A 25,887-nucleotide genomic window follows, 5' to 3' on the forward strand; every position below is an offset into this window, starting at 1 on the left:
AAGCTTCTGTTTGTTTTTCCCGTTATTCCTTTATTACAGGGGGCCTCAGCCAAGAATCTAGAAGAGTAGAGGGAAAATGATTTTTTCTCCCCCACACCCATGAAACAGATTTTAGCTGCAAATATATCCTTTAGGAGGCTCCTGGTTTCCAAACTATTTACTTTCTTAGCGAGAAGGGCCAGAATGCCCATTACCCACTGTAAGTCTGTTATTTGCTCAAGTTTAAATGATTCCCCAGGCTTCCTGGTGTCTGCTCCCTGGTGATTCTATTACCTTAGTCTTTTCCTTCAATAAGACTTCTCCCCATCCTAATAAATGGTGGCTCTTAAGGCTATTTTTCTCCAACAAACTGATTGCAGGCATAAAGATGTTCAGTAGCAATTAGGTTTTATTGTTCTCATCTCACTTATGAGTATAGAAACTATCAAAATGTAAAACGCACAATTCCTCTGACTTCGCAATTCCCCTTTTAGGAATTCATCCCATAGAAGTGTGTGTGTGTCGTTATGAGAACATATGTACAGATACTAATTTGCAGCATGATTTAAAGCAGCAAATAATGGACACAACCTAAATATTCATCAATATGAGACTGTTTAAATAAAGAATGATGTGTAGAGCAAGGCAAGCCATGTAGAAGATCCCTGTGCACTGATGTGGAGTGATGAGTACAAAAAGCAAGGAGGGGACTTCCCTGGTGGCGCAGTGGTTAAGAATCCGCCTGCCAATGCAGGGGACACGGGTTTGAGCCCTGGTCCAGGAAGATCCCACATGCCGAGGAGCAACTAAGCCCATGCGCCACAACTACTGAGCCTGCGCTCTAGAGCCCGCAAGCCACAACTACTGAGCCCGTGCGCCACAACTACTGAGCCCGCGTGCCACAACTACTGAGCCCGCGCGCCTAGAGCCTGTGCTCCGCAACAAGAGAAGCCACAGCAATGAGAAGCCCACAAACCACAACGAAGAGTAGTCCCTGCTCACCGCAACTAGAGAAAGCCCGCGTGCAGCAACAAAGACCCACCATAGCCAAAAATAAATAAATAAAATAAATAAATTTATTTAAAAAAAAAAAGCAAGGGGAACGATGTCTCAAGCATGGTAGCATATGTATTTTTTTAAGGGAACATATGTCCATATATGTTTGCAGGTAGGCATTTGTACACATACACACACGCACAATCTTTGGAAGAATAACAAAAGAAATGGATGAAGGTAGTCACCTCTGGGTAAGGGAACTGAGGTGAGGTAGGGGCACATGAGAGGCAGTTTTATACCTTTTCTGTAGGGCTGAACTTTTTTATCCTGTGTATAAATGTCTTAAAAATATGCAAACACACACACACACACAAAGAGTAAAGGATAGTCATCAAGGAATTAACCTTGCCAAAGCTATCTAACAGTGGCACCTACTGGTAAAATCACTTTCTATCCCAAAGTATTCTCTAAAAGAAAACCCAAGGTTCGCCTGGCACAGCCATTTCAGCCATTAGTCAGGACGTATGTTTCTGTTAAAGCCTTGTAAGGAACTCTTCACTTGTATTAAGTCTTCTGAGCATAAGACTTAAAAGTGTCATCTGGCTGGGAAGTTACAATTCATTATAGTCTGAATTGCAAGCTATAAAAATGAGTGAAGTGGACTTCCTTGGTGGCGCAGTGGTTAAGAATCCACCTGCCAATGCAGGGGACATGGGGTTCGAGCCCTGGTCCAGGAAGATCCCACAGGCCCCGGAGTAACTAAGCCCGTGCGCCCCAACTACTGAGCCTGCACTCTAGAGCCTGCGAGCCACAACTACTGAGCCCATGGGCCACAACTACTGAAGCCTGCACGCCTAGAGCCCGTGCTCCGCAACAAGAGAAGCCACTGCAATGAGCAGCCCGCGCACCACAACCAAGAGTAGCCCCCGCTCACCGGAACTAGAGAAAAGCCCGCGCACAGGAACGAAGACCCAACACAGCCAAAAATAAATTTAAAAATTTATTAAAAAAAAAAAAATGAGTGAAGAATATCTCTATATCCTTCCACAGAGTGATCTCCACTCCAGCATATAGAGTTAAGTGAAAAAAGCAAGGCAGAAAAAATGGGCAGAGTATGCTGTCATTTATCTAAGAAGGGGAGGGGGTTACAAGTAGACATACAGGTTTACTTATATTTTAAAAATGGAAAGATAACCCATTAAAAAAAAAGAAATAATGGTTGCCATAGGGAAGGAAGGGACTATGCTGGAGGGGAGAGAACAGAACTAGATTTCTCTGAATCAGTGTTTCTCAACGGGGGCTATTCCACCTGTGTCCCCAGGGGATGTTTGGCAATGTCTGGAGGTATTTTTAGTGTCACAACTGGGGTTTGGGAGAAGTGTACTACTGACATCTAGTGGGTAGAGGCCAAGGACGCTGCTGAACATCCTGCAATGAACAGGACAATCATCTGGCCCCAAATGTCAGTAGTACAAATTATATATCTAATAAGGAACTTGTATCTAGATTATATAAAAAACTCTTACAACTTAATAATAAAATGACAAATAACCCAATTTAAAAGTGGGCAAAGTATCTGAATAGACAGTTCTCCAAAGATGATATACAAGTGGCCAATAAGCATACGAGAAGATGTTCGACATCCTCAGACATCAAGGAAATGTGAATCAAAGCCACAGTGAGCCACAACTTCACACCCACTAGAATGGCTATACGGTTGACCCTTGAACAATGCAGGGCTTAGGGGCACTGACCCCCAAGCAGTCAAAAATTCGAATATAACTTTACACTTGGCCCTCTGTATCTGCAGTCCCACACCCGTGAATTCAACCTACTGGATCATGTAGTAGTGTAGTATGTATTTATTGAAAAAAAAAAAAAAACCAACGTATATGTGGACCCATGCAGTTCAAACCCGTGTTGTTCAAGAGTCGACTGTAATCAAAAAGACAATAACAAGTGTTGAGGATACGAAGAAATTGGAACCCTCACACACTGCTGGTGGGAATGTAAAATGCTGCAGCCACTTTGGAAAACAGTCTGGCAGTTCCTCAAAAAATTAAACATACAGTCACCATATGACCCACAATTCCACTCCTAGGTATAGACCCAAGTGAAACAAAAACATATGTCCATACAAAAACTTGTACACAAATATTCATAGCAGCATTATTTGTAGTAGCCAAAAAGTGGAAACAGCAAATGTCCATCAGAGGATGAATGGATAAGAAACAAAGTACTGATACATGCTACAACACAGACAGATCTTGACAATGTTATGTTAAATGAAAGAAGCCAGTCACAAAAGGCCACATATTGTATGATTCCATTTACAATTGACTAACGCAGGTTTGAACTGAGCAGGTCCACTTAGACATGCTTTCTTTCCATAGTAAATAGTACTACATGGTCCATGGCTGGTTGAAGCCGTAGATGCGGAACCACAGATACAGAGGAACACATATACGGAGAGGCGACTAGGAGTTATAGGCAGATTTTTGACTGCATGGAGGGTCAGCCCCTGACCCTTGCATTATTCAAAGGTCAACTGTATATGAAATGGCCAGACTAGGCAAATATATAGAGACAGAAAACAGATTAATGGTTGCCTAGAGCTAGAAGGATAGGCGGCTTGGGGATGTCAGCTAAAGGGTGTGGAATTTCTTTTCGGAGTAATCAAGATGGTCCAAAATTGATGGTGGTGGTGGTTGCAGAGATCTGTGAATGTGCTAAGTCACTGCATTATACACTTTCGATGGCTAAATTTTATGGTATGTGAATTATATCTCAATAAACTGTTAATAAAAAACCAATCACAATGGTGAGGTGTATACTCTGATAGAGGTGGTACAAGGTACAGAAGGCAGAGGCCAGGAAACAAAGGAGGTCAGAAATGGCTTCCCAGGATGAATAGGAAGTTGTCAGTAATCAGGTTTGGTTTATTTTTATTTTTTTTTATTTTTTAAAATTTTTTAATTCATTATTTATTTTTATTTTTTTGGCTGTGTTGGGTCTTCGTTTCTGTGCGAGGGCTTTCTCCAGTTGCGGCGAGTGGGGGCCACTCTTCATCGCGGTGCGCGGGCCTCTCACCATCGCGGCCTCTCTTGTTGCGGAGCAGAGGCTCCAGACGCTCAGGCTCAGTAGTTGTGGCTCACGGGTCCAGTTGCTCCGCGGCATGTGGGATCTTCCCAGACCAGGGCTCGAACCCGTGTCCCCTGCATTGGCAGGCAGATTCTCAACCACTGCGCCACCAGGGAAGCCCCAGGTTTGGTTTATTTTTGTAATTAAATTTTTCATCGGTTTTACTGAGATTCCAGGGGTAAGGAGGTTGCAGGATGGGGACATCTCAGGCGTAGGGAATCTCAGGATACACCTAAAAAACTCATTCAGATTGTCCAACTATAAAACCCCAAGTGCAGGAGAGACGGGGATGCCATGGGATAAGTTAGCAGAGCAGCAGGTGACAGAGCACAGTGGCCTTCGCTCCCAGCCAAAATCTTGGACTGAACGTTTTACAGGAAAAGGAATCGGTGAAAGATGAGGAGCAGCAGAAGAACAGACGGGGATGGGTCTAGAGACAGGACAGCCTCTGTGTTCACATCAGCTGTGATCAACTGTCGTCACAGTCAACTCAACCCTTTCCTAAACGTTCAGCTTGAAGACTACGGCAAAGAGAAACCAATCTAGGACTGTGTCTTCCTTCAAGGCACAACTGACAAGGTGGACGATTGAGAACAAAGTGGTTTGATATAAACTAATAACAATAAGAGTAGTAAGAATAAGAAAAATCATATATAATTAAAATGTCCTGATGTCAGAATGAAAAAAATAATAATAATAACCCCTCATGAGTTTATGCCAGAGCCAGAAACAAAACAATGACCCAACCCAGAAAGTTAAGCCACTTACCACAGGAACATGGGCATTTGGCTCAAATTCTGTGGAATCAGCATCTGAAGATAAAGAAATGAGTTCAGTAACTCACCAATACTGCTGAAAAATACTTAAAGTAATAAGAATGCTTTTTACTAAGAGGTTTTTAGAAAATCTCAGACTTACCTTTCAAGTTAAGGCAGTTTCTCGCAAATTCTATCACTGCCAGTTGCATCCCAAGGCAAACTCCTATTTTAAAAAGCACATATATAAAGCAAATGAACGTTATTTTGTACTGCTTCGTATTTTCTGTTCATTTATTTGCTGTCTATCTCCTCCATCTAGAATGTAGGCTCCAAAAAAGCAAGTTTGCTGCTGTAGCCTCTGCCCTCAGAACACGTGTGGCAGGGGCAGGGAAGGGGTTGGACAACCCAAACTCGAGGAGGAATAAATGCGAGGTCAGAAAAGGGCAGGAAAGGAGAAGGCAAGGTCCAAAAGGCAAATCTGCCTCCCTGCAAATGTGTCTCTAGATCGAGGCACACTTGTGGGCTGCAGGGCTGCGCCAAAGCGCCCGACTCCTTCAGAGAATGTCTAACAACACCGCAGTTCAAGAGGGAGTCTCCGTGGGCTGGGACTTCACACCCCCTCTTCTCAAGGTAGATTCACGGCCTTAAATGCGGGCTCTGCTTGTGGGCAGCCCCCGGCTGGCCAGCAGGCTGGGATCCAAGGAGCACCTACAGGCGGGCAGGGGAGCGGGAGGTCTGTGCCCAGCTGCTGAGCCCAGAACAGCCCTAAACCTCACTGCAGGGAAACAGCAGCAGCTGGGGGAGCTGGTACCTCCACCGCAGGCTGGAGCGCGACGGAGAGGCCAAATGGAACTGGACGGAGAGCTCAGTAAGGAGAAAAGGGGACCTGCGTAGGCCCAGGCCTGTTGCCACAGGGATGTGCCCCTCGCCGATCTCCACGTTCACTGCGGCCCACCGATTCTCTCCAACAAACAAATGCCAAGGAGCATTCCAGATGCTTTTATAGATATATTCAAGGTACACAGGGGCTCAAAGGAGAGAGCAGTCAATATACCGGGCACGCCAGAACAAAAGTCAATAAGCGTGAAACAGCTGAGTGCTTTGGGGGCACTTTAGAAAGTTCCATAAGGCTAGGACATAAAGAGACAGTGTGTTAAAGAGAAATTTAAAGAGCTGCAAACTATTCTACACAGTGAAAATTATCTGAAGAACGCTAACCACGTTCAGACAGAAACTAAACAAGATTACTTCAAAAGAAAACAGTGGCCCAGATGAGCTTAGATGGATAAAACAAAGCAAGGTATCAAGGTAACTACTCCTGGCTTCTCTTTTGAAAATGGATCCCAAGTGGAGAGCGTCTAGGAAGCTAATCAAAGAACAGGCAAGGGGGAAAATGAACAGTCTGATGATATTAAGTAAAGAGTACCAAAGCTGGTCCAGTCAGTTCATAAACCTACCAGCCCATGCAAGCACAGCATGAAACATGGCCTCTCCCCACTCCCTCTTCCGCCTGAATCCCCAGCTGCAGGGCTGCCTTTATCCCATCAGTGTTCCATTTCATCTGGTTCCATTGCTCCAGAAGCCATGCTTTGCAATTTGAACAAAAGCATTGAAAAGACCCAGCTCTACTAAATCTTAACAGAGCTGCCCCTGTAACGTTGGATGGTCTTTCTGTATTATCTTTTCTAGAAGGAGCATATAAATTTCAAGTTAAGCTTTTTTTTCTGATGAGAAATAACATTGTGGCATTCTGTTGAGATGTTTGCTCGAAGTGGTGAAAGGTGGAATCGGAGAAGGGCAGGTATGAACAGAGGTTCCTCCCAGCCTCTTGCTACACAACCGGAACAGTGGTAAGTTCTCCTGGGCTGGCAAATGTTTTTGGTCAAGGGCCAGAGAGTAGAGATTTTAGGCCTTGCAGGCTGTAGGGTCTCAAACTCTGCCACTGTATCGCGAAAACAGCCACAGACAATATGTAAACCAATTGGTGTGGCTGTGTTCCAATAAAACTTTATTTACAAAAACGCTGCAAGCCAGGTAAGGCTTGCAGAATATAGTTTCCAGACCCTGTAGCAAACTATTTGGCACCTGAATATTCAAATTCAAGATCACACTTTTCACATTAACAAACTCTATTACGTGTTACCCTACTAGGTGTCAAAAATCTAAAAAACTCATAGTTAGGATTCATAAACATCAGTTTTACCCAGAAAAGGAATCTTCCTTGACCGTGCCCAAGAAATCGCCTGGAGTTTTCCCAATGTTCCTCTGATTCCGAAGCCTCCTGGCACAAGAACACCACTGCAAGCAACACAAGAGGAGGGGAAATTTGACATTATTTTTATTTGTAAACTCTTGTTTTCAGCCATTCATGCTTATTGATTCCAAATCCGACACCAGGCACAGCTGCTAGAGAATACGCTTGGAGTCTATTTTCAGAACTGATTACATGATTTCACATCCTGAACTTTCTTCTTGAAATCCTCCCAATGTTATAAAGAAGTTGCAACAATTTCTCACAACTGACCTTGATATATATTTTCTCATAGGTCTTTGCAGCACGTGAGCATAGTGACTGAGAAGCTCAATTCAATTAAAAATGCCACTGAAAGAATTATCTGAATAAAAATAGGTTAAGGTTCTTTTAAAAGTACTTTTATACAAATGTTAAGACCTCTGGGGCTTCCCTGGTGGCACAGTGGTTAAGAATCCTCCTGCCAATGCAGGGGACACGGGTTTGATCCCTGGTCTGGGAAGATCCCACATGCCGTGGAGCAACTAAGCCCATGCGCCACAACTACTGTTGTGTGCCCGTGTGCCTAGAGCCCGTGCTCCGCAACAAGAGATGCCACCGCAATGAGAAGCCCGCGCACGACAACGAAGAGTAGCCCCTGCTCACCGTACCTAGAGAAAGCCCACGCACAGCAACAAAGCCCCAACACAGCCAAAAATAAATAAATAAATAATTTTTTTAAAAAAACAAAAACACAAGAGTTCAAGAGAAAAACCCAAGGGCCATGCTACCCTCACAACACAATGCCACCCCCAAAAGTTTTATTGCTTACTTACAAAATAAAACCTAGAATCAAAGGATGTGGAAAAGAAAATAAAACCAAGAGAGGAGGGAGGATTGTCATTCTTGCACTTTAACTTTGTATATGTAAGGTCCACCTCTGCATCTTTCAGTAGCATCAGCTCACTTTCCCGCCAATACGGTATCGTCATCCTCCCCAGAATAAAACCATCTCCACTGCACGTGCCCCTAACATTGACATGGCACATTTCAAAGTAAATGCAGCGTGAATGCAGCACAACCATCCAGAATCACCACAAGTACTCCAAACTACACTTCAAAATGCACAAAAATTAGTAATTGGGGTAAATCGAATCATGGAAAAAATCACAATGGCGTTCTCCTAACTGGAGTGGATGGTCCTTGGTACTTACTCAGCTTTGCAGAGTTTCTGCCAAGCTTCGTGGAATTTCACAGGGTCCTCAGTTTCGGTAGTCTGCTCCAGATCAATGGAGTCTATGTACTAAAAACATGCAACAAGTTAAAGGAACATTTCAGGAAAATAAAAACTGGAAAATACTAGAGCCATCTAATACTGACACAATTATTCGATGACTACTTATTATGCAAACACTGTACTGGTCACTTAGCATAGAAAAGCACCATCTCTGTCTTGTGGCTCTTACAATCTTTCAGGCAGGTTATGAAACCAAATAAACAGGCATCCACATCACAGGGAGGTAATGGCTACGATGGGCAAAGAAGAGAACGCTGCGGAAGGAACCAGGAGCCGCAGCTGATATGTATGTGGACTGGAGAGAAGAAAGGCAAGAGCGCCTTCGGGGAAGCCCTCTGGGAAGGGGATGTCCAAGAAGCTAAGCCCTCGAGGATGAGTGGACGCGAGCCGAGCGCGTGTGTGCAGTTGGGGGGCAAGTGGGAAGGGGTGCGGGGGGTGGAGGAGGGCTGTGAAGGAACAGCTTCAAAAACCAGAAAGACAAAAAACAGAAAGTGGTGACCACTCTGGGGACCTCAAAAGAAGCTCCATCCAGTGAGAGAAGTTTATACTTGAAGCCACTGAAAGATCTGAAGGAATAGAGAGCGATCTTAGAAAAATCACTCTGGCTCAGTGAAGGAAAGGGAAGGAAAACTGAAAACCAGTCGGGAAATTACTGCAAAAGCCAGGCGAGATAAACACAGCACAAGCCCATGATTCAAACAGTACTTAGTAGAAGCCACCATCAATGAATTCTACTACGTGAAAAACATGTACAACAATTCCTATGTACATAACAGTCCCTATATGTTTCTATTATTTTCGAATTTCTGTTGTAAAAATTACTATCTGAATATATCTTAAGATACAAAATTTTACTTTATAAAATTAGTATTATAACAGATTTTCTATTGTTTTCTTTTTTCTATGAGGGTCTGGCGGACTAGGAAGGGAGAGGAAGAACAGGGAGGGAACTGTTCCCTGGAAAGTCAAAAATAAACAGTGACTAGAGAAGGAAGCTACAGAGAGGTGAGAGAAAACCGGATAGGTCCTAAGCTGGAAGTTACTAAGTTTCTTGAACATATAAGTGTATCTTTTGGCTCATTATATTAAGGTTTTACCATTTAAATCAAGATAATAAGGCCTCCCTAAACTGTGATATACCCAGAGAGAATAACATTAAATATAAACATTTATATAGGGAGAGAAAACTCTAGAAAGATATGCATCAAACTGGGAATGACAGGTACAACAAGAGAAGTGGGATTTCACGGAGGAAGAACCTTCCACTTTCTGCATTTTACATTATGCTTTGCTTAAATTTTCTATACTGAGCATATACTACTTCTATATCTAACAAAGAATATACTCAAGCTATATATAACTCCACCTCTGCTATCCCATAATACTGTTTAAAAAACAAACAATCACTGTTTGCCAGGTATCAGTCCTCCAAGTTAGAAAGGGAAATATATATAAATATGGCATTTTAAAAATCTGGGTTCAATTCCCACGCTAAACGGGAAATAAAGTTCTATTATTTTCTCATTAGACAAACACAAAATAGTTAAATGAGCATGAAGTATATATGTCCCTGAATGTGCAAAGCCTAATTTCAAAAACTGTGCCTTAAACCTGTATGCAGAAAAAAGTTAACAGACTGAAATCCTTGGAAATGCCTGCTTACAAGTTTGGGCCTTGTCTGGCATCTGGAACTTGGATCTGGGGAGGGTTCCCACCATTCCCAAGAACCAGTAAGAGTGGCTCAGTGTGCCTACAGTGTTTGAAGAAACAACATGATTTAAGCTGAACACCTGCTTTCCTCCTGGGAGTCTGGAATTTTGACACTCAGGAGGCAGAGAGCATCTGTGTGACCAGCTCCCAGTAAAAACCCCGGGCGCTGAGTCTCTAATGAGCTTCCCTGGTAGACAGCACTTCACCTGTGCTGTTACAGCTCGCTGCTGGGGGATTTAAGCACGTCCTCTGTGACTCCACTGGAGGAGGGCTGTTGGAAGCTTACACCTGGTTTCCCCAGACTTCATCCCACGTGCCTTTTCCTTTGCTGATTTGGCTCTGCATCCTATCACTAAAATAAGTCATAATCGTGAGTACAGCTGTATGCTGAGTCCTCTGTGTCCTCCTGGTGAATCGTTAACCCTGGAGGTGGACTTGGGGATCCTTGAACACAACCTGCCTCTCTGCAACACGAGATTTCACGATGAATGCCTGAAATATGCAGAAGACCAGGGAGGGGCTCACCATCAGATTCAACTTGCGGTTGATGGCCAACGCTGAGTGTTCCAGGGCTTTGAACACGGAGGCATAGCAGTCCCTGAGCTTGGTGTATTTGCCAACCAGGGCTATGGAACACGTTTTCTGTAACCTTTCATACCTGGGAAGGAAAACAAGCTTAAAGGTTATATGCATGTAACATCACATCACAAGCATAATGACAGCCACTGTTCTTATTCCAAGGCACTTTTTAAAACCTGAGGAGCAGACGTGCCTTGAACTTGATGTACTTGACTCAGATTCCCCACCCCACCCCCAAAGAATAACAATCTGTACCCCCAAGAGATTTGAAAATCATGAGAAAGCCCAACATTGGCTTACATAAGCAGGCAAAGATATAAATCTGAGGAGAGTATATCAGAGAAAAAGTTAAAAGCATTAAAAATAAAAAAGCTCTCCCCAGGCTTCCCTGGTGGCAGTGGTTAAGAATCCGCCTGCCAATGCAGGGAACACAGGTTCGAGCCCTGGTCTGGGAAGATCCCACATGCCGTGGAGCAACAAAGCCCGTGTGCTACAACTGAGCCTGTGCTCTAGAGCCCGTGAGCCATAACTACTGAGCCCACGTGCCACAACTACTGAAGCCCACGCGCCTAGAGCCCGTGCTCCGCAACAAGAGAAGCCATCACAATGAGAAGCCCATGCACGGCAACAAAGAGTAGCCCCCACTCGCCGCAACTAGAGAAAGACTGTGCACAGCAACAAAGACCCAATGCAACCAAAAATAAATAATATTTTTTAAAAAAGCTCTCCCCATCTCATAAACATGAGCTGTCCTGAAATTCATTTATAACGTGACACTGTATAAGAAAATGCATTCTCAGTGTCAATAGGAAACACTCCAATACTAACTTTGTAAGGTGATATCATATAAGAAAATGCATTCAAAGTGTCTACATTAAAAATTGTTACATTCCCAGCTGGCCCACAAAAGCCAGGTTATTTATGGCATTCCTGAAGAATGGTGCTGAGAGAACTATTTAAAATACTATAAGCCACTTAGATCATTTTTATGAGAAAATTCCATTCTACATGAGACACTCAATCACATTTTACCATTAGAGACATAATCTTTACCGTTGCTTTCGTCAGGAGATCTGTTCAAGGAACATGAAAAATGCCTGGTCTGGTACTAAGTATGCGGGAATGTCACTTGGGGCTGAAGATCTTTTAGGGCTTTGAAGCAAACTGTTCCCCAAACAGCTTAGAACAAAAATGTTACCGGGATGAGGAATATTCCTCCTTCATATCAACATCTGCAAAGAGTGAAAGAGAAGCCTGATGGAAACAGGCTGGGAGGTGAAAAAGGCACAAGGAGCTAAGAAGTCAAAACTGACAGCAGAGGTGACTTTCTAGGAAGGTGACTGAAGAACGTGAGAGAAAGATGGTAAACCTTTAACTTACCAGTTAATTTTATGTCGCTGTGGAGACTGCCTGCCTGCCTGACCGTGCTTCGCCCCAGCTCTACGGAAAGGACTCAGGTAACAAAGCAAGTTGGTATCAAGCCAAGATTCCAAGACGATGTGGGGTCGGGGGGCGCATCCTGTCCCTCCTTGCACCCACTCCTCCTTCCACTCACTCGTTGCTGGTCTTCCCGGGGCGGGGTGGTCGGGGGGAACAGGGGAGGCCACTGGGTCAGTCCAGCCGCCGTCCAGGGAGGTATGCTGACCCCACGCCCCCGTGCTCTCTTTCCCTCTTGGCCCTGCAGGCTGGGCTCATGGAGCACTGCCCGGACCAGCCAAGCACCTCCCTCCCCTCGTGCTCTCCATTCAGCCATCAGCTGGGCGTGACGCAGCAGCTGACACTGCAGTCAGCTGGTCGGCTTTGTAAGCCCATCCCCCAGCAGGAAGGTTCCCGGGGAGGCAGGGTTGTCCCCACCTCAAGACCCAGGCAAGTTCTTCCACCCAGCTCAACCAGGGACCCCTGGCCTATGGGCAGCACTGGACCTCCACGATCAACGCCGTCCCTTTGACCTCTGTGTGCCTCCTTGTATCTCTCTACAGGCTGTACTGAGGGGACAGGGCCTAAAGAATGGACACTTCACACTGCCATGACCAATGAACCAACATCACGGCCAACATGATGCAGAGGGACTGATGCTCAATATCCCCTTTGCTTGAATCCTGAACTGAATGGTGGCCCCAAAAAACATATGTCCCCCAGAACCTATGAATGTGCCCACATCTGGAAAACAGGGTCTTTGCAGATGCAATTAAGTTAAGGATCTCCAGTTGAGATCATCCTGGATTAGAATGGACCCTAACTGCAAAGACAAGCATCCTTATGAAAGAGAAAGGAAGAAGACACAAAGGAGGACATGCGACAAGAGAGGCAGAGACTGGAGTGATGTGCCCACAAGCCAAGGAACACCAAGGAAGCTAGCCCCCAGAAGCCAGGAGAAACGCATGGAACAGATTCTCCCTCAGAGTTCCAGAAGGAACCAACCCTGTTGACACCTTGATTCAGGACTTCTAACCTCCACAACTGTGACAGAACAAATTTCTATTGGTTTAAGCCACCCATTTTGTGGTAACTTATTACAGCAGACACAGGAAACTAATACAAAAACCAAACACTGGCTTTAAAAAGCACAGAGGCATAGAGTACAATTTAGAACTATTTCCAACACAAAGAGTTAAAATATTAAAGTTTCTAGTGCTTAAAGAGGATCAGCCCCAAGCTACTCAGAAAATTCCTACAAAGTGACTGATTCCTTAAGCATTCTGGAGGACAGGGGCTTAGTTGTGTCACCAGTCATGGGAGCACCTACGTTCCGAAAATGCACTTTGTTCGTGATTCTTCTTGCCCCAGAAATTCTAAAACGCTTTTAAAATTTTAAAGTGAAAGGGCAAAAGAACTTTCAATCTACTAGTCATCTACCAAAGGTCGGGATTTTGTCATCATCAAATCACTTAAATTATTCTTACCGACATTAGTAACCAATAGTGCCTGATGTGATGTTAAGGCCTGGTGTATTTTCTCTCATAAGTGCCACAACGTGGTACTAGTATCCCCCCATTATATATGGATGGGAGAATAAGCCCAGAGAGGTTAAGTAATCTGCCCAAACTCAAACAGCTAGTGAAAGGAGAAGCTGGGGTCTGAATCTATGGTGCCTGACACCAGAGCTTACGTGTTTTCATTGAGATATAACTAACATACAACATTACATTAGTTCCAGATGTACAACCTAATGATTCAATATATTTATATATTACAAAATGATGACCACAATATTCTAGTTAACATCTATCACTGCACATAGTTACACATTTTTTTGTGTGATGAGAACTTTTAAGATCTACTCCTTAGCAACACCAGAGCCTTCATTTGTAACGACTGTGCCTATTGCCTCTACTTCAGCTGCAGGAGAAGTCAAGCAGCCAGGACTTTATGGAGTCACGCCTCATCAACAGTTAGTAAAAGAAAACAGGTGATGGGGATTTAATCTGTATACGACATCAAATTAGACAAACCTTGCTGAAATTAATATGATTGTCTTAAAGCTAAAACCTATCAGGGGTTTTTAATGCCGATACTGATAGTTAATAACTGCAGGATAGAACAACAATGCCATAGCCAAAACTTCCCATTCAGAAGGATTTTCTTTAAGAAATGTTAGCCAAATCTTAAAAATTAGCAAAACAAAACAAAACAAAGCCTGTAGCATTTTAAACTGTTTAAAATATTCAGAAACTAAATAACAAACTAATAAATAAATGCTTCCAAAGCTTTTTTAAAATTCTGGAATCCAAATGCCTTCAATTCACTTTGCTTTAGTAGAGCAAAATCAAAGGCCCCAGAAATCTTCAGAGCACAGCAAAACACCCTAACAATATGCTAGAGCTTTAGCTATTTCCAGAACCAAACATACCCATGTGGAAAGTGGAATGCTACATAGTTACCTTTTAAGGTACACCTCAATGCTACCCCCAAACCCAAGAATTATGAAAAATTACATTAGTAATTCCTTTCACAGTACCTGTCAGCCATATTTCTCCACTTGAAAAGCAAATTACTTGCAGAATCCCCAATAGGCAGATCCAATCTCTCTTTGAAATATTTAACGATGCCTTGTTCCTCCAAAAGCACAGGTACTCGGTAGGTGGAAGAAACATCGTGGATACATATAACCTGATTAATGATGATAAAACACCATATTTAATGGAACAACTCAAGTATGCCACAAAAATGAATGTAAGAATGAGCCAGAACTCAAGAGAGATGGCAGTTTATTTATACTGACAGAAGAAAACCAATAACACAGCAACCTAAACAGGAGTCAGAATTAACACAAGGTTAGTTGGATCTAATTATAAAACACTGAAGTCATTATTCTACATCTGGAACCATGGATGCTATGGTAGAATATATATATTTTTTTCCCTATATACACGTTTTTTGTTCCTAGTTCCTGGCACAGGGCTTCAAAAACATTCACAATTTCCTGAGTTATAGGGGTAACTTTGTTAAGTTAATGAGATGACTCAGGGTGGCCCCTAGATGACTTCAGGATGGGAGTTGGTCACCAGAAAAACCAAGCAGGTCATTAGAAGGCTGGAACTTTCAGCCACCTGACCTCCACGGAGGGGACAGGGGCTAGAGACTGAGTTCAATCAGGTGACCGATGGTTTACTCAATCACGCCTACGTAATGAAACCCCAATCAAAATGCTGAACATCAGGACTCAGGGGAGCACCCTCGCTGGTGAATTTACAGATGTACCGGGAAGGTGGTGCACCCTGACTCCACAGGGATAAAAGTTCTTGTGCCTGGGACTCTCCTAGACCTTGCCCTATGTGTCTCTTCATCTGGCTGTTCACCTGCACCCTTTACAATTAAACAGTAATCATAAGTATAGCACTTTCCGGAGTTGTGAGTCATTCTAGAGAATTATCAAACTTGAGGTGGTTATGGGAAGCTTCAACTTTGTAGTCAGCCCGGCAGAAGCGTGGGTGGCTTGGGACAACAGAAACCTGCGGCGAGTGTCTGAAGTGCAGGGCAGTCTTATAAAGACCTGCGGAGTCCGATGCTCACTCCAGGTAGTTAGTGTCTGAGTTGAACTGCAGGAACCCCAGCGGGTGTCAGAGACTTGGTATTGGAACATGAATGCTTTATATGTCAGTATCCAAGACACATGGCCCAAGGCACCATCTTCTAAGCCTAGGTTAAGGCAGTAGCAATGAATACATACACCTTGTCTTCTAAGTGTGGGTATGAAGTTTGTTCACTCATTTGTTGTTGCTGCTGCCTCTGTAGTTGCTTTTGTCTGTGCTCCCTTCATTTGGGTAAATTTAGAAGCACACATTAACACAGTCAAATTAATTCCACTTGTGAGGGGAGAAAGGCTCTTTTAAATGCCAGGTGGTGTGGTTGTTTTTCACACCCTAACGAGCTTTCACCACCCTCTCAGGTACGTGCAAAGGGCAGGCATTTAAGGATCTGCCACATCCTAAATAAATGCCAAGAAATGTTCTGCCAACTCTATGTGTTCAGTCTTTCCCAATCCATAGCTATCCAACCAAGGGTTCCTAAGCTGTTTGGACATGGACAACTTGATACTTGAGACTACTGTGTCTCACCCATGCATTCCCTGATACAATTCAAAGTGCCAAGATGTCACTGATACGAGGCTCCATCCCAATTATTAATTAAAATTATTGATAAATCTCTGGACAGCCACAACTCCCACAAGTGGAAGGCATGAGGTGTGGAGCTATTTACTCATTTATCCTCCAAGCCAGAGGCATTTTTTCAAATATCATGGTAATAGAGAACATCACAGACATGCCTGTGACTTTCCATTCCCTCCTCAGCAATCCAGGTGAGAAGAGCTCTAAATGCAAGTTCACCAGGAACTAAGAAATGGGAGAATTAACTCATATGAGAAAAAGCAATGTGCTGACAGATGTAGAAAACAAACTTATGGTTACTGGGGGGGTGGGGGGGAGTAGTGGGGGGAGGATATTGGGAGATTGGGATTGACATATACACACTACTGTATATAAAATATAGATAACTAATAAGAACCTACTGTATAGCACAGGGCACTCTACTCCATACTCTGTCATGACCTATATGGAAAAAGAATCTAAAAAAGAGTAGATAGATATATGTATATGTATAGCCGATTCACTTTGCTGTACAGCAGAAACTAACACAACGTTGTAAATCAACTATACTCCAATAAAAATTTTTTTTTAAAAAAAGCAGTGTGCTAAAAAATGGCTAATAGACTAGCCTGTGGACTGATGAGATAGAACATTCTTCAGAATCTATAGTTATAAAGAAAATAAACTCAAGAATTCCCTGGCGGCCCAGGGGTTAGGACTCGGCACTTTCACTGCTGTGGCCCAGGTTCAATCCCTGGTCAGGGAACTAAGATCCTGCAAGCCGTGTGGCAGGGCCAAAAAAAAAAGAAAAGAAAAGAAACTGCATACGGTTGAAAGTTTGGACTGTATCATCTGTTCTCAGAGCTCTCAGCAACCCAACTCTAAAAGCTGTATCCTTCTATTTCGGAAACCAGGTTAAATGTGTGTGATACCCACACCAAGTACTATTTACAAAAAACAACAGAACAAAACCAAAATGGCTTGATGACACACAGATATAGGAGAGTGCTTTAAGCCTGCCATCACATTTTTCAAAGGAGTTCAGACTTGTGCACTGACCCTGAAGCATCAGGCAGTGGATACATCAGCCTGCCTCCTGAGACTCAGAAATCTGATTAGGTGGTTTTTAGGCTTCAGAGAACCCCGAGCTAATCTGAAGAAAACAAAAGGTTTCTGCCAAACCTTGCCCTTTTCCTGAGCATCCATCATATCACTTTTTAAACTCCAGTCCCTTGTGCCTGAGCCTTATTGCAAACAAGAGACAGAGATAAGCAGATGAAAGAGAAAAGACAAGCCGGCTCTTGGATACCCAGGTGGAAAGTCCTGCAGAACAGAGGACCTGAACCCACGTCACAGTGGTTTTTGTAGCAATGAACTGAACTGAGGCCACTGATGTAATCAGAAGTGATAGTGTGAATGTCACCATAATGTGTGGTTTGGGGTGAGTTAAGCTGTAACAAGTACAAAAGAGAAATCAAAGTAAAAGCCGTAAGTGTCCTGGAAAGACAAGATAAAGAGATGATAAGCAGGCTTCAAATGGTTCTCTCTCTAGAGGTTGGACTGCGAGTTAAAAAAACAACCCACCTGGTTTTGTACCTATAATTAAAATTTAAGGAGTGAAACACACAATCTATTTCAGGAGTCTCAAGACTGTTCACTTAAGGGCAAGGGAGGCGTAGTTGCATATGAGTCCCCCAAATCTTTTATAAATGTTGTGAAAAGTAATATGATAATTTAAGAGATGTAAAATGCTGGCATCAGCAGAAGTGCCTGCAAGGCATTCAAATCTAAAGAGCAGCACTAACCTGTTCAGGGTTCACGTGACAAAACATAGAAATCTTTTCCTTCACAGCCATTTCGATGGGCGTTGAACTTCGGCAGACGATCTGTCAAAGTCAATTACGCACGGGTTAGCAGACAGGAATTGGGCTGTTCACACCACCACTGATTTTCAGGAGGACGCTACGTTAATTTTGCTCCAGGAGACTTGACCGAGTGGGCATTTCTCCATCCTGGGAGTTCCACTGGGCTACGAGAAATTGGTCTGAGCACTAATACAAGCAAGTGTAACCAAACTCAACACAAATCCACCGGTGGGAAATGTCAAGGCATTTCTAGCGAACAGACTCGAGGCTCACAAATGTTACTTCTGTAAAACTACAAGAATAGAGCCAGACCAAGGGTTGGCAAACTTTTCTCTAAAGGGCCAGATGGTAAAAGCTTTAGGCTTTGCAGGTCATGCAGCTGCTGCCCTGACTCCTCATGGTACCGCCATGACCAAAGGCAGCCAGAGACAAATGCGGACAATGAGTGGTACTGTGTCGTAAAGAAACTTCCTTTACAGGAGGCAGGTCTGCAGGCCCTTACTTGCCAGCCTCTGATCTAGACTACTGGCAATAACTGGATTACTGCTATGAATAAGAGCAGGGGTAGCCCGACCTAGCAGGCTCACAGGAAAACCTCCCAGGTCCCACCTTCCTCTAAGGGACCCAGGGACCACACAAATGACAGGACATTGCACTTGCCCAGATGTCAGTGTGGCCAATCAAATGAGGACCTGGAGAAGAAGAGATGGCCAATTTAGAAATGTGTGAAGCGACACTTGAGGATGAGGGAATAAGCCTTCCGCAGCTCCCAGATACAAAAAGCTCAGTCATAGAAACCATTTGAGAGCTAGGAAGGACTTAGATGATGTTATAGTTTAAGAAATGGAGGTCCTATTCCAAGAAACTTACCCACTCTCTTTAACTCACCAGATCGGGAGACAGGCCTAACCCCCTCAGCGCACGGACACTGTTTTGTGTGGGTTTGGTTTTCTGTTCTCCAGTAGCACTGGGCTGAAAAGAAATGGGTCACTGTCAGTACACTGGGCATCTAGCTCTTCTGCATAATGAATGGCTTCCTGGTTTAAAATGTGGAATAGGGGGTTTCCCTGGCGGTCCAGTGGTTGACTCTGCACTTTCACTGCAGGGGGCACAGGTTCAATCCCTGGTCAGGGAACTAAGATCCCACATGCCACACGGTGCGGCCAAAACAAAAACAAAGTGGAATAAACAGAGTATCATAGGAAGACCTACAGGAGTTGCTGACTACACACTTATCTGGAAAGCTCACCTGTGGGACAAGGCTAACATGGATATTACAGAAATTCTCTCTTTTTGCTTTAAACTGGAATTGTCTGAACGCTTCCACAAATGGCATTCCTTCAATGTCTCCAATGGTGCCACCCAGCTGGGAATGGAAAAAAAAGACACAAGAGATCAAATAGCTTCCGTGGTACACAGACTAACAGAACAATTCTTAATACACTAAGCGTGAGAACTGAAGTCCCCCGAAAATGGGGGATCACTAATAGGCTGTCAACCCTTCATCTCATCAAGACTGAAAAAAAATTTTTTTAAAGAAAAGGAGCGGGACTTCCCTGGTGGCGCAGTGGTTAAGAATCGGCCTGCCAAGGCAGGGGACACAGGTTCGAGCCCTGCTCTGGGAAGACCCCACATGCCATGGAGCAACTATGCCCGTGTGCCACAACTACTGAGGCTGCGCTCTAGAGCCCACGAGCCACAACTACTGAAGCCCGCGCACCTAGAGCCCGTGCTCTGCAACAAGAGAAGCCACTGCAATGAGAAGCCCACGCACCGCGATGAAGACTAGCCCCCGCTCACCGCAACTAGAGAAAGCCCGCGCGCAGCAACGAAGACCCAACGCAGCCAAAAATAAATAAATAAATCAATTTTTTTAAAAAAAGGGTTTGTTTAAAAAAAAAAAAAGAGCACTTTAAGAAAAGAGAAGGGAATTCCTAAGCAGATAAAAAGATCCAGAATATACACCACAGAGGAGTGAGATCAGTTAGTTTCTACCAGTGGTTCCGTTGGAAGGGAGAATTCAAATCCGGTGACAATATGAGAAAAGGGAGAGCCATCTGGTTCTGCCCGGTGTGAAACAGTTAGCATTCTCTCTCTCTCTCTCTCTCTCTCTCTCTCTCTCTTCATGAACACACACACACAAACAAACACACATACACACACACACACACACCTGTATGCAGCTGAACAGTCTCCTTGTAATGGTGGTACTACCAGAATTAAATCACTTGTACTAAAACATGCTGGCTCTCTGAAAGAAATAGTACCAAAAGCCCCGAGAATATTCCTGACAGTAATCCTTTGACAAATGTTAACTTAATTTACATTGTACTTCCAATAAAGTTACTTAAGCATTTTACTTTAGACAAGGATAAAATTCACCTTAACGCATTCGTCCTCACCATATTTAGACGAGATCGGGCACGTTCAGGGTGGTATGGCCGTAGACCTCACCATATTTAAATACTTAAAGATTATCACCCAGATTTTTTAATTAACGCTTTAGCATTTGAGCATCTACTACAGGCTCAACACTTTAAATGAGCTGCTGGGAAGAACTTGAGACAACCTGCTCCTGAGGAGCTCGGAATTTAGCGAGGAGAATAAGGCAGAGCTAAAGAACAATAAAGCAAGAGCAAAACTTGAGCACTAAGTGGAATGATCTGGATGCTGAGGAAGAAGACATCATGGTGGGCCCAGGCCCAGGATTCACCATCTTCCCTGGCTTCAGCTACTCGACTGGGTCCAAAATCTACTTGCAGCCCTGACCTCTCCTCCCAGCGCCTCTGGGCTTTGAAGCCAACTTGTCCGTGACATCTTGGATGGATCAGTAAGTATTCAAACTTACCATGGCCCAAACTGAACTCCTGGTCCCCACAGCCCTGGGCCTGTTTGTCTGGGGGCTTCTCCCTCATCTCAGCAACAGCACCTCCTACCACTAACTGGTTCAAGCTAGAGGTCTGGAAATCATCCTCCATTCCCGCCTTTTCCTCACCCAACCCTGTCCAGTGAGCTGTACCTCCAAAACATTCTTGCAAATCTCTCCACTGCTATTTCCACCACTACCACCCTAAACACCCAAGCCAACACCATCTTTTGCAGGGATTATGGCAATCGTCTAAGCCTGGGGTGGCTAAGATGGCCTGCTGCCCATTTTCACACATGAAGCTATACTGGCACACGGCCACGCCCACCCACACGTCACCTAAGGCTGCTTGGGCACTGCAATGGCAGAGTGGAGTAGCTTTGACAGAGACTCTCTGGCCTGCAAAACTAAACATATTTACTATCTGGCCCTTTACAGAAAAAGTTGGCTGCCCCCAATTTTTATTTTTTTTTTTATAATACCAGCTTATCAAACTGATCAGTAGACAGAACTGAAGATTATCACAATAATTTTTTTTAATTAATTACTTTATTTATTTATTTTTATGGCTGTGTTGGGTCTTTGTTTCTGTGCGAGGGCTTTCTCTAGTTGTGGCAAGTGGGGGCCACTCTTCATCGCGGTGCGCGGGCCTCTCACTATAGCGGCCTCTCTTGTTGCGGAGCACAGGCTCCAGACGCGCAGGCTCAGTAATTGTGGCTCACGGGCCCAGCCGCTCCGCAGCATGTGGGATCCTCCCAGACCAGGGCTCGAACCCGTGTCCCCTGCATTGGCAGGCAGATTCTCAACCACTGTGCCACCAGGGAAGCCCCGGCTGCCCCCAATTTTAATGGCCTCCCAGCTTCCACCCTCTCCTGTCCTACCAACCATTTGTCATACAGCAGCAGAGTGACCTTTTAAAACCCAGAATACATCTCTCCCATGCTTATAACCTTCAGCAGCTCACTGCTTCACTAAAAATAAAATCTAAACTCCTTTAGGCAGCCAACAAAAGGCCCTACACGATCTGACCCTGAAACATCTCTCTAATCTCATATCATGCCCCACTCCCACCTGCCCCTTTCCCACCCCCCTACTCCCCTAGCCTCCACCTCTGTGCTTCAGCCCCACTGGCCTTTTAGGTCCTCAGATGGGTCACGCTCTTCCTTCCTGCCCCTTAGGCCCTCCTACCCACCTTCTTCACCTACACCTTACTTCCTTTTTATCCTTCAGCCCAGGGAGCTGTGTCCCCCTCAGAGAGCCCAACCCTGACCACCCACGTAAAGCACCCTGTCTCTGCCCTTCCTAGTAACACAGCACAAGTTGCCATTATTTTATTTGAGTCCTTGTCTCCTGTCTCTCTACCCCACTGGGCTGTAAGGCCCATGAGGGCAGGAACTGGCCTGCCGTATCTCCAGCACAAGTCCAGAGACCTGCACACAGCACTGGGAGTTTAGGTTAGTGGTCAGGACAGGACAGAACGGTCTTGAAATTCAATATAAGTCCTAGGTCACAGCGTTCTAGTACCTGTTACCATAATTACAACAGAATCAAACTAAGAAGTCTGAGGATTTCATTGCTACAGAAGAAATTATTCTTTACTAACTTTAACTAAGATAACAAAACATAATTAAAATTCAATTCTCCTGGCTATGGAACAGATAGAAATATATGATCATTCTGTAAGTGAATGGCAAACTTAATTATGAAAATCCAAGAAATAAAACATGAAATCAGGAAACTGGCAGGGGGTGAGGGGTGTAAGTGCTCACTAACTATAATACACCAGAATCCAATGGGGGTAAAAAATGTAGGAAAAAAAGAGGTCTGCACTTAAACTAAACCATAAGGACGCATTTTCTGGTTTTTGATGGGGGCTATTCTGGGAGTAAGCAGGGAATCCGGAAAAGGAAGCAAAAGCTTTAAACGTTATCTGCTTCCACCCCCACTGCACCCTCTCTGCCAATCTGGAAAGTCCCATTTCTCCTCTGGTTCACCATTATCGTCATTGTGATCAGAAACTTTCAGTGTTATTACTAGAGTAGTCCTAAGTTAATTCTTTCCTCGCACAACAGGGAAAATATCACCCATAACAACATTTTAAGATCTATCCAAAGCCGAAACTGAAGCAGCAGTCAAACAAATTTTTGAGATGTGCAATGTCCATTTTGCCTTTAAGGAAAGGAATCTTTCTCTGAAAGTTGCTGAGAGAGTAAATCTTAAAAGTTCTCATCACAAGAAAAAAAACATTTTGTAACTATGTGAGATGATGGATGTTGACTAAATTTATGATGGTCATCAATTCACAATCTAGGGACTTCCCTGGTGGCGCAGTGGTTAAGAATCCGCCTGCCAGACACTATAAAACTCTTAGACGAAAACATAGGCAGAAGACTCTATGACATAAATCACAGCAAGATCCTTTTTGACCCACCTCCTAGAGAAATGGAAATAAAAACAAAAATAAACAAATGGGACCTAATGAAACTTAAAAACTTTTGCACAGCAAAGGAAACCATAAACAAGACGAAAAGACAACCCTCAGAATGGGAGAAAATAGTTGCAAATGAAGCAACTGACAAAGGATTAATCTCCAAAATTTACAAGCAGCTCATGCAGCTCAATATCAAAAAAACAAACAACCCAATCCAAAAATGGGCAGAAGACCTAAATAGACATTTCTCCAAAGAAGATATACAGATTGCCAACAAACACATGAAAGGATGTTCAACATCACTAATCATTAGAGAAATGCAAATCAAAACTACAATGAGGTATCACCTCACACCAGTCAGAATGGCCATCATCAAAAAATCTACACATAATAAATGCTGGAGAGGGTGTGAAGAAAAGGGAACCCTCTTGCACTCTTGGTGGGAATGTAAATTGATACAGCCACTATGGAGAACAGTAGGGAGGTTCCTCAAAAAACTAAAAATAGAACTACCATACGACCCAGCAATCCCACTACTGGGCATATACCCTGAGAAAACCATAATTCCAAAAGAGTCATGTACCACAATGTTCACTGCAGCTCTATTTACAATAGCCAGGACATGGAAGCAACCTAAATGTCCATCGACAGATGAATGGATAAAGAAGATGTGGCACATATATACAATGGAATATTACTCAGCCATAAAAAGAAACGAAATTGAACTATTTGTAGTGAGGTGGATGGACCCAGAGTCTGTTACACAGAGTGAAGTAAGTCAGAAAGAGAAAAACAAATACCGTATGCTAACACATATATATGGAATTTTAAAAAAAATGGTCATGAAGAACCTAGGGGCAGGACAGGAATGAAGACGCAGACGTAGAGAATGGACTTGAGGACACGGGGTGGGGGAAGGGTAAGCTGGGACGAAGTGAGAGAGTGGCATGGACATATATACACTACGAAATGTAAAATCGATAGCTAGTGGGAAGCAGCTGCATAGCACAGGGAGATCAGCTCGGTGCTTTGTGACCACCTAGAGGGGTGGGATAGGGAGGGTGGGAGGGAGACGCAAGAGGGAGGAGATATGGGGATATATGTGTAGCTGATTCACTTTGTTATAAAGCAGAAACTACTCCAATACTCCAATAAAGATGTTACAAAATAAAAAATTAAAATAAAAAAAAAAGAATCCACCCGCCAATTCAGGGGACACAGGTTCAAGCCCTGGTCTGGGAAGATCCCACATGCCACTGAGCAACTAAGCCTGTGCGCCACAACTACTGAGCCTGCGCTCTAGAGCCCGCGAGCCACAACTACTGAAGCCCACACGCCAAGAGCCCGTGCTCCACAACAAGAGAAGCCACCGCAATGAGAAGCCCGTGCACCGCAACGAAGAGTAGCCCCTGCTCGCTGCAACTAGAGAAAGCCCGCATGCAGCAACGAAGACCCAACGCAGCCAAAAATAAATAAATTAAATTAATAAATAAATGGGAAAAAAGCAAAATTAAACTGGAGAAATTAATTTTAACACTATATTTTATGTAGCAGAGTATATCGAAAATATTATCATTTCAACATCACCAATTTTTTTAAAATTATGAGGCACTTTACATTCTTTTTTTTTTCATACTAAGTCTTTGAAGCCCAGTTATATTTTAAACTCACAGCACATCTCAGCTTGGATGGGCTACTTTCACATGCTCAACAGCCCCATGTGGTGAGTGGCTACCACACTGGACAAGGTGGTACTCTGCAACAAATAACCACTGTAAACCAAAGGTGTGAGGGTTTGTCCGGCCCTTTGTTGGGCTTGAATAAAATAAGTCTTTGGCTGATCTTTAAGATTTTGAGGACTTCCCTGGTGGTGCAGTGGTTGAGAATCCGCCTGCCAATGCAGGGGACACGGGTTTGAGCCCTGGTCCGGGAAGATCCCACGTGCCGCGGAGCAGCTGGGCCCGTGAGCCACAACTACTGAGCCTGCGCACTAGAGCCCGCGAGCCACAACTACTGAAGCCCACGTGCCTAGAGCCCGTGCTCTGCAACAAGAGAAGCCACCGCAATGAGAAGCCCACGAACCGCAACGAAGAGTAGCCCCCGCTCGCCGCAACTAGAGAAAGCCCGCACGCAGCAACGAAGACCCAACGCAGCCAAAAATAAATAAATAAATAAATAAATTTATTTAAAAAAAGATTTTGAAATTGCTAAATGGCACCTTCAAGTTGACAATAAGTTTTTTTTCAAAAAGTAAAATAATGCATGCACATGGTTAAAAACCAAATTGTACAGCAGAGCTTACAATAAAAAGCAAGAGTTCCCTGCCCCACTCTTCCCTCTCCCAAGTCTGATTCCCCAAGGCAAGCGCTTTATTTTTTTATTTACTTTGTTTATTTATTTTTGGCTGCGTTGGGTCTTCGTTGCTGCGCGCGGGCTTCCTCTAGTTG

General features: G+C 43.9%; 1 protein-coding gene across 11 annotated transcripts in view; it reads right to left on the reverse strand.

Moving 5' to 3' along the window:
• Window positions 1-25,887, reverse strand: part of CTPS2 (CTP synthase 2) — a 141,304-nt gene that overhangs the window by 86,934 nt on the left and 28,483 nt on the right. For 10 of the 11 annotated variants that reach the window (XR_009006645.1, XR_009006646.1, XM_057538039.1 and 7 more), the window contains 9 exons: window positions 19,393-19,509; window positions 19,032-19,115; window positions 18,084-18,164; window positions 14,649-14,800; window positions 10,637-10,769; window positions 8,319-8,407; window positions 7,078-7,172; window positions 5,035-5,097; window positions 4,885-4,928 (listed from right to left, as the gene is read on the reverse strand). Coding sequence is in view for 9 of the 11 variants with exons in the window: in XM_057538039.1 (XP_057394022.1) it covers window positions 4,885-4,928; window positions 5,035-5,097; window positions 7,078-7,172; window positions 8,319-8,407; window positions 10,637-10,769; window positions 14,649-14,800; window positions 18,084-18,164; window positions 19,032-19,115; window positions 19,393-19,509 (858 nt within the window). In the remaining 2 variants the exon portion in view is untranslated. Of the gene's footprint in view, window positions 1-4,368; window positions 4,730-4,884; window positions 4,929-5,034; window positions 5,098-7,077; window positions 7,173-8,318; window positions 8,408-10,636; window positions 10,770-14,648; window positions 14,801-18,083; window positions 18,165-19,031; window positions 19,116-19,392; window positions 19,510-25,887 lie in introns of those variants that run through there. The other variant, XM_057538042.1, reaches the window with a different exon arrangement.

Source organism: Balaenoptera acutorostrata, chromosome X (assembly GCF_949987535.1).
Source record: "Balaenoptera acutorostrata chromosome X, mBalAcu1.1, whole genome shotgun sequence".
NCBI lineage: Eukaryota > Metazoa > Chordata > Mammalia > Artiodactyla > Balaenopteridae > Balaenoptera > Balaenoptera acutorostrata.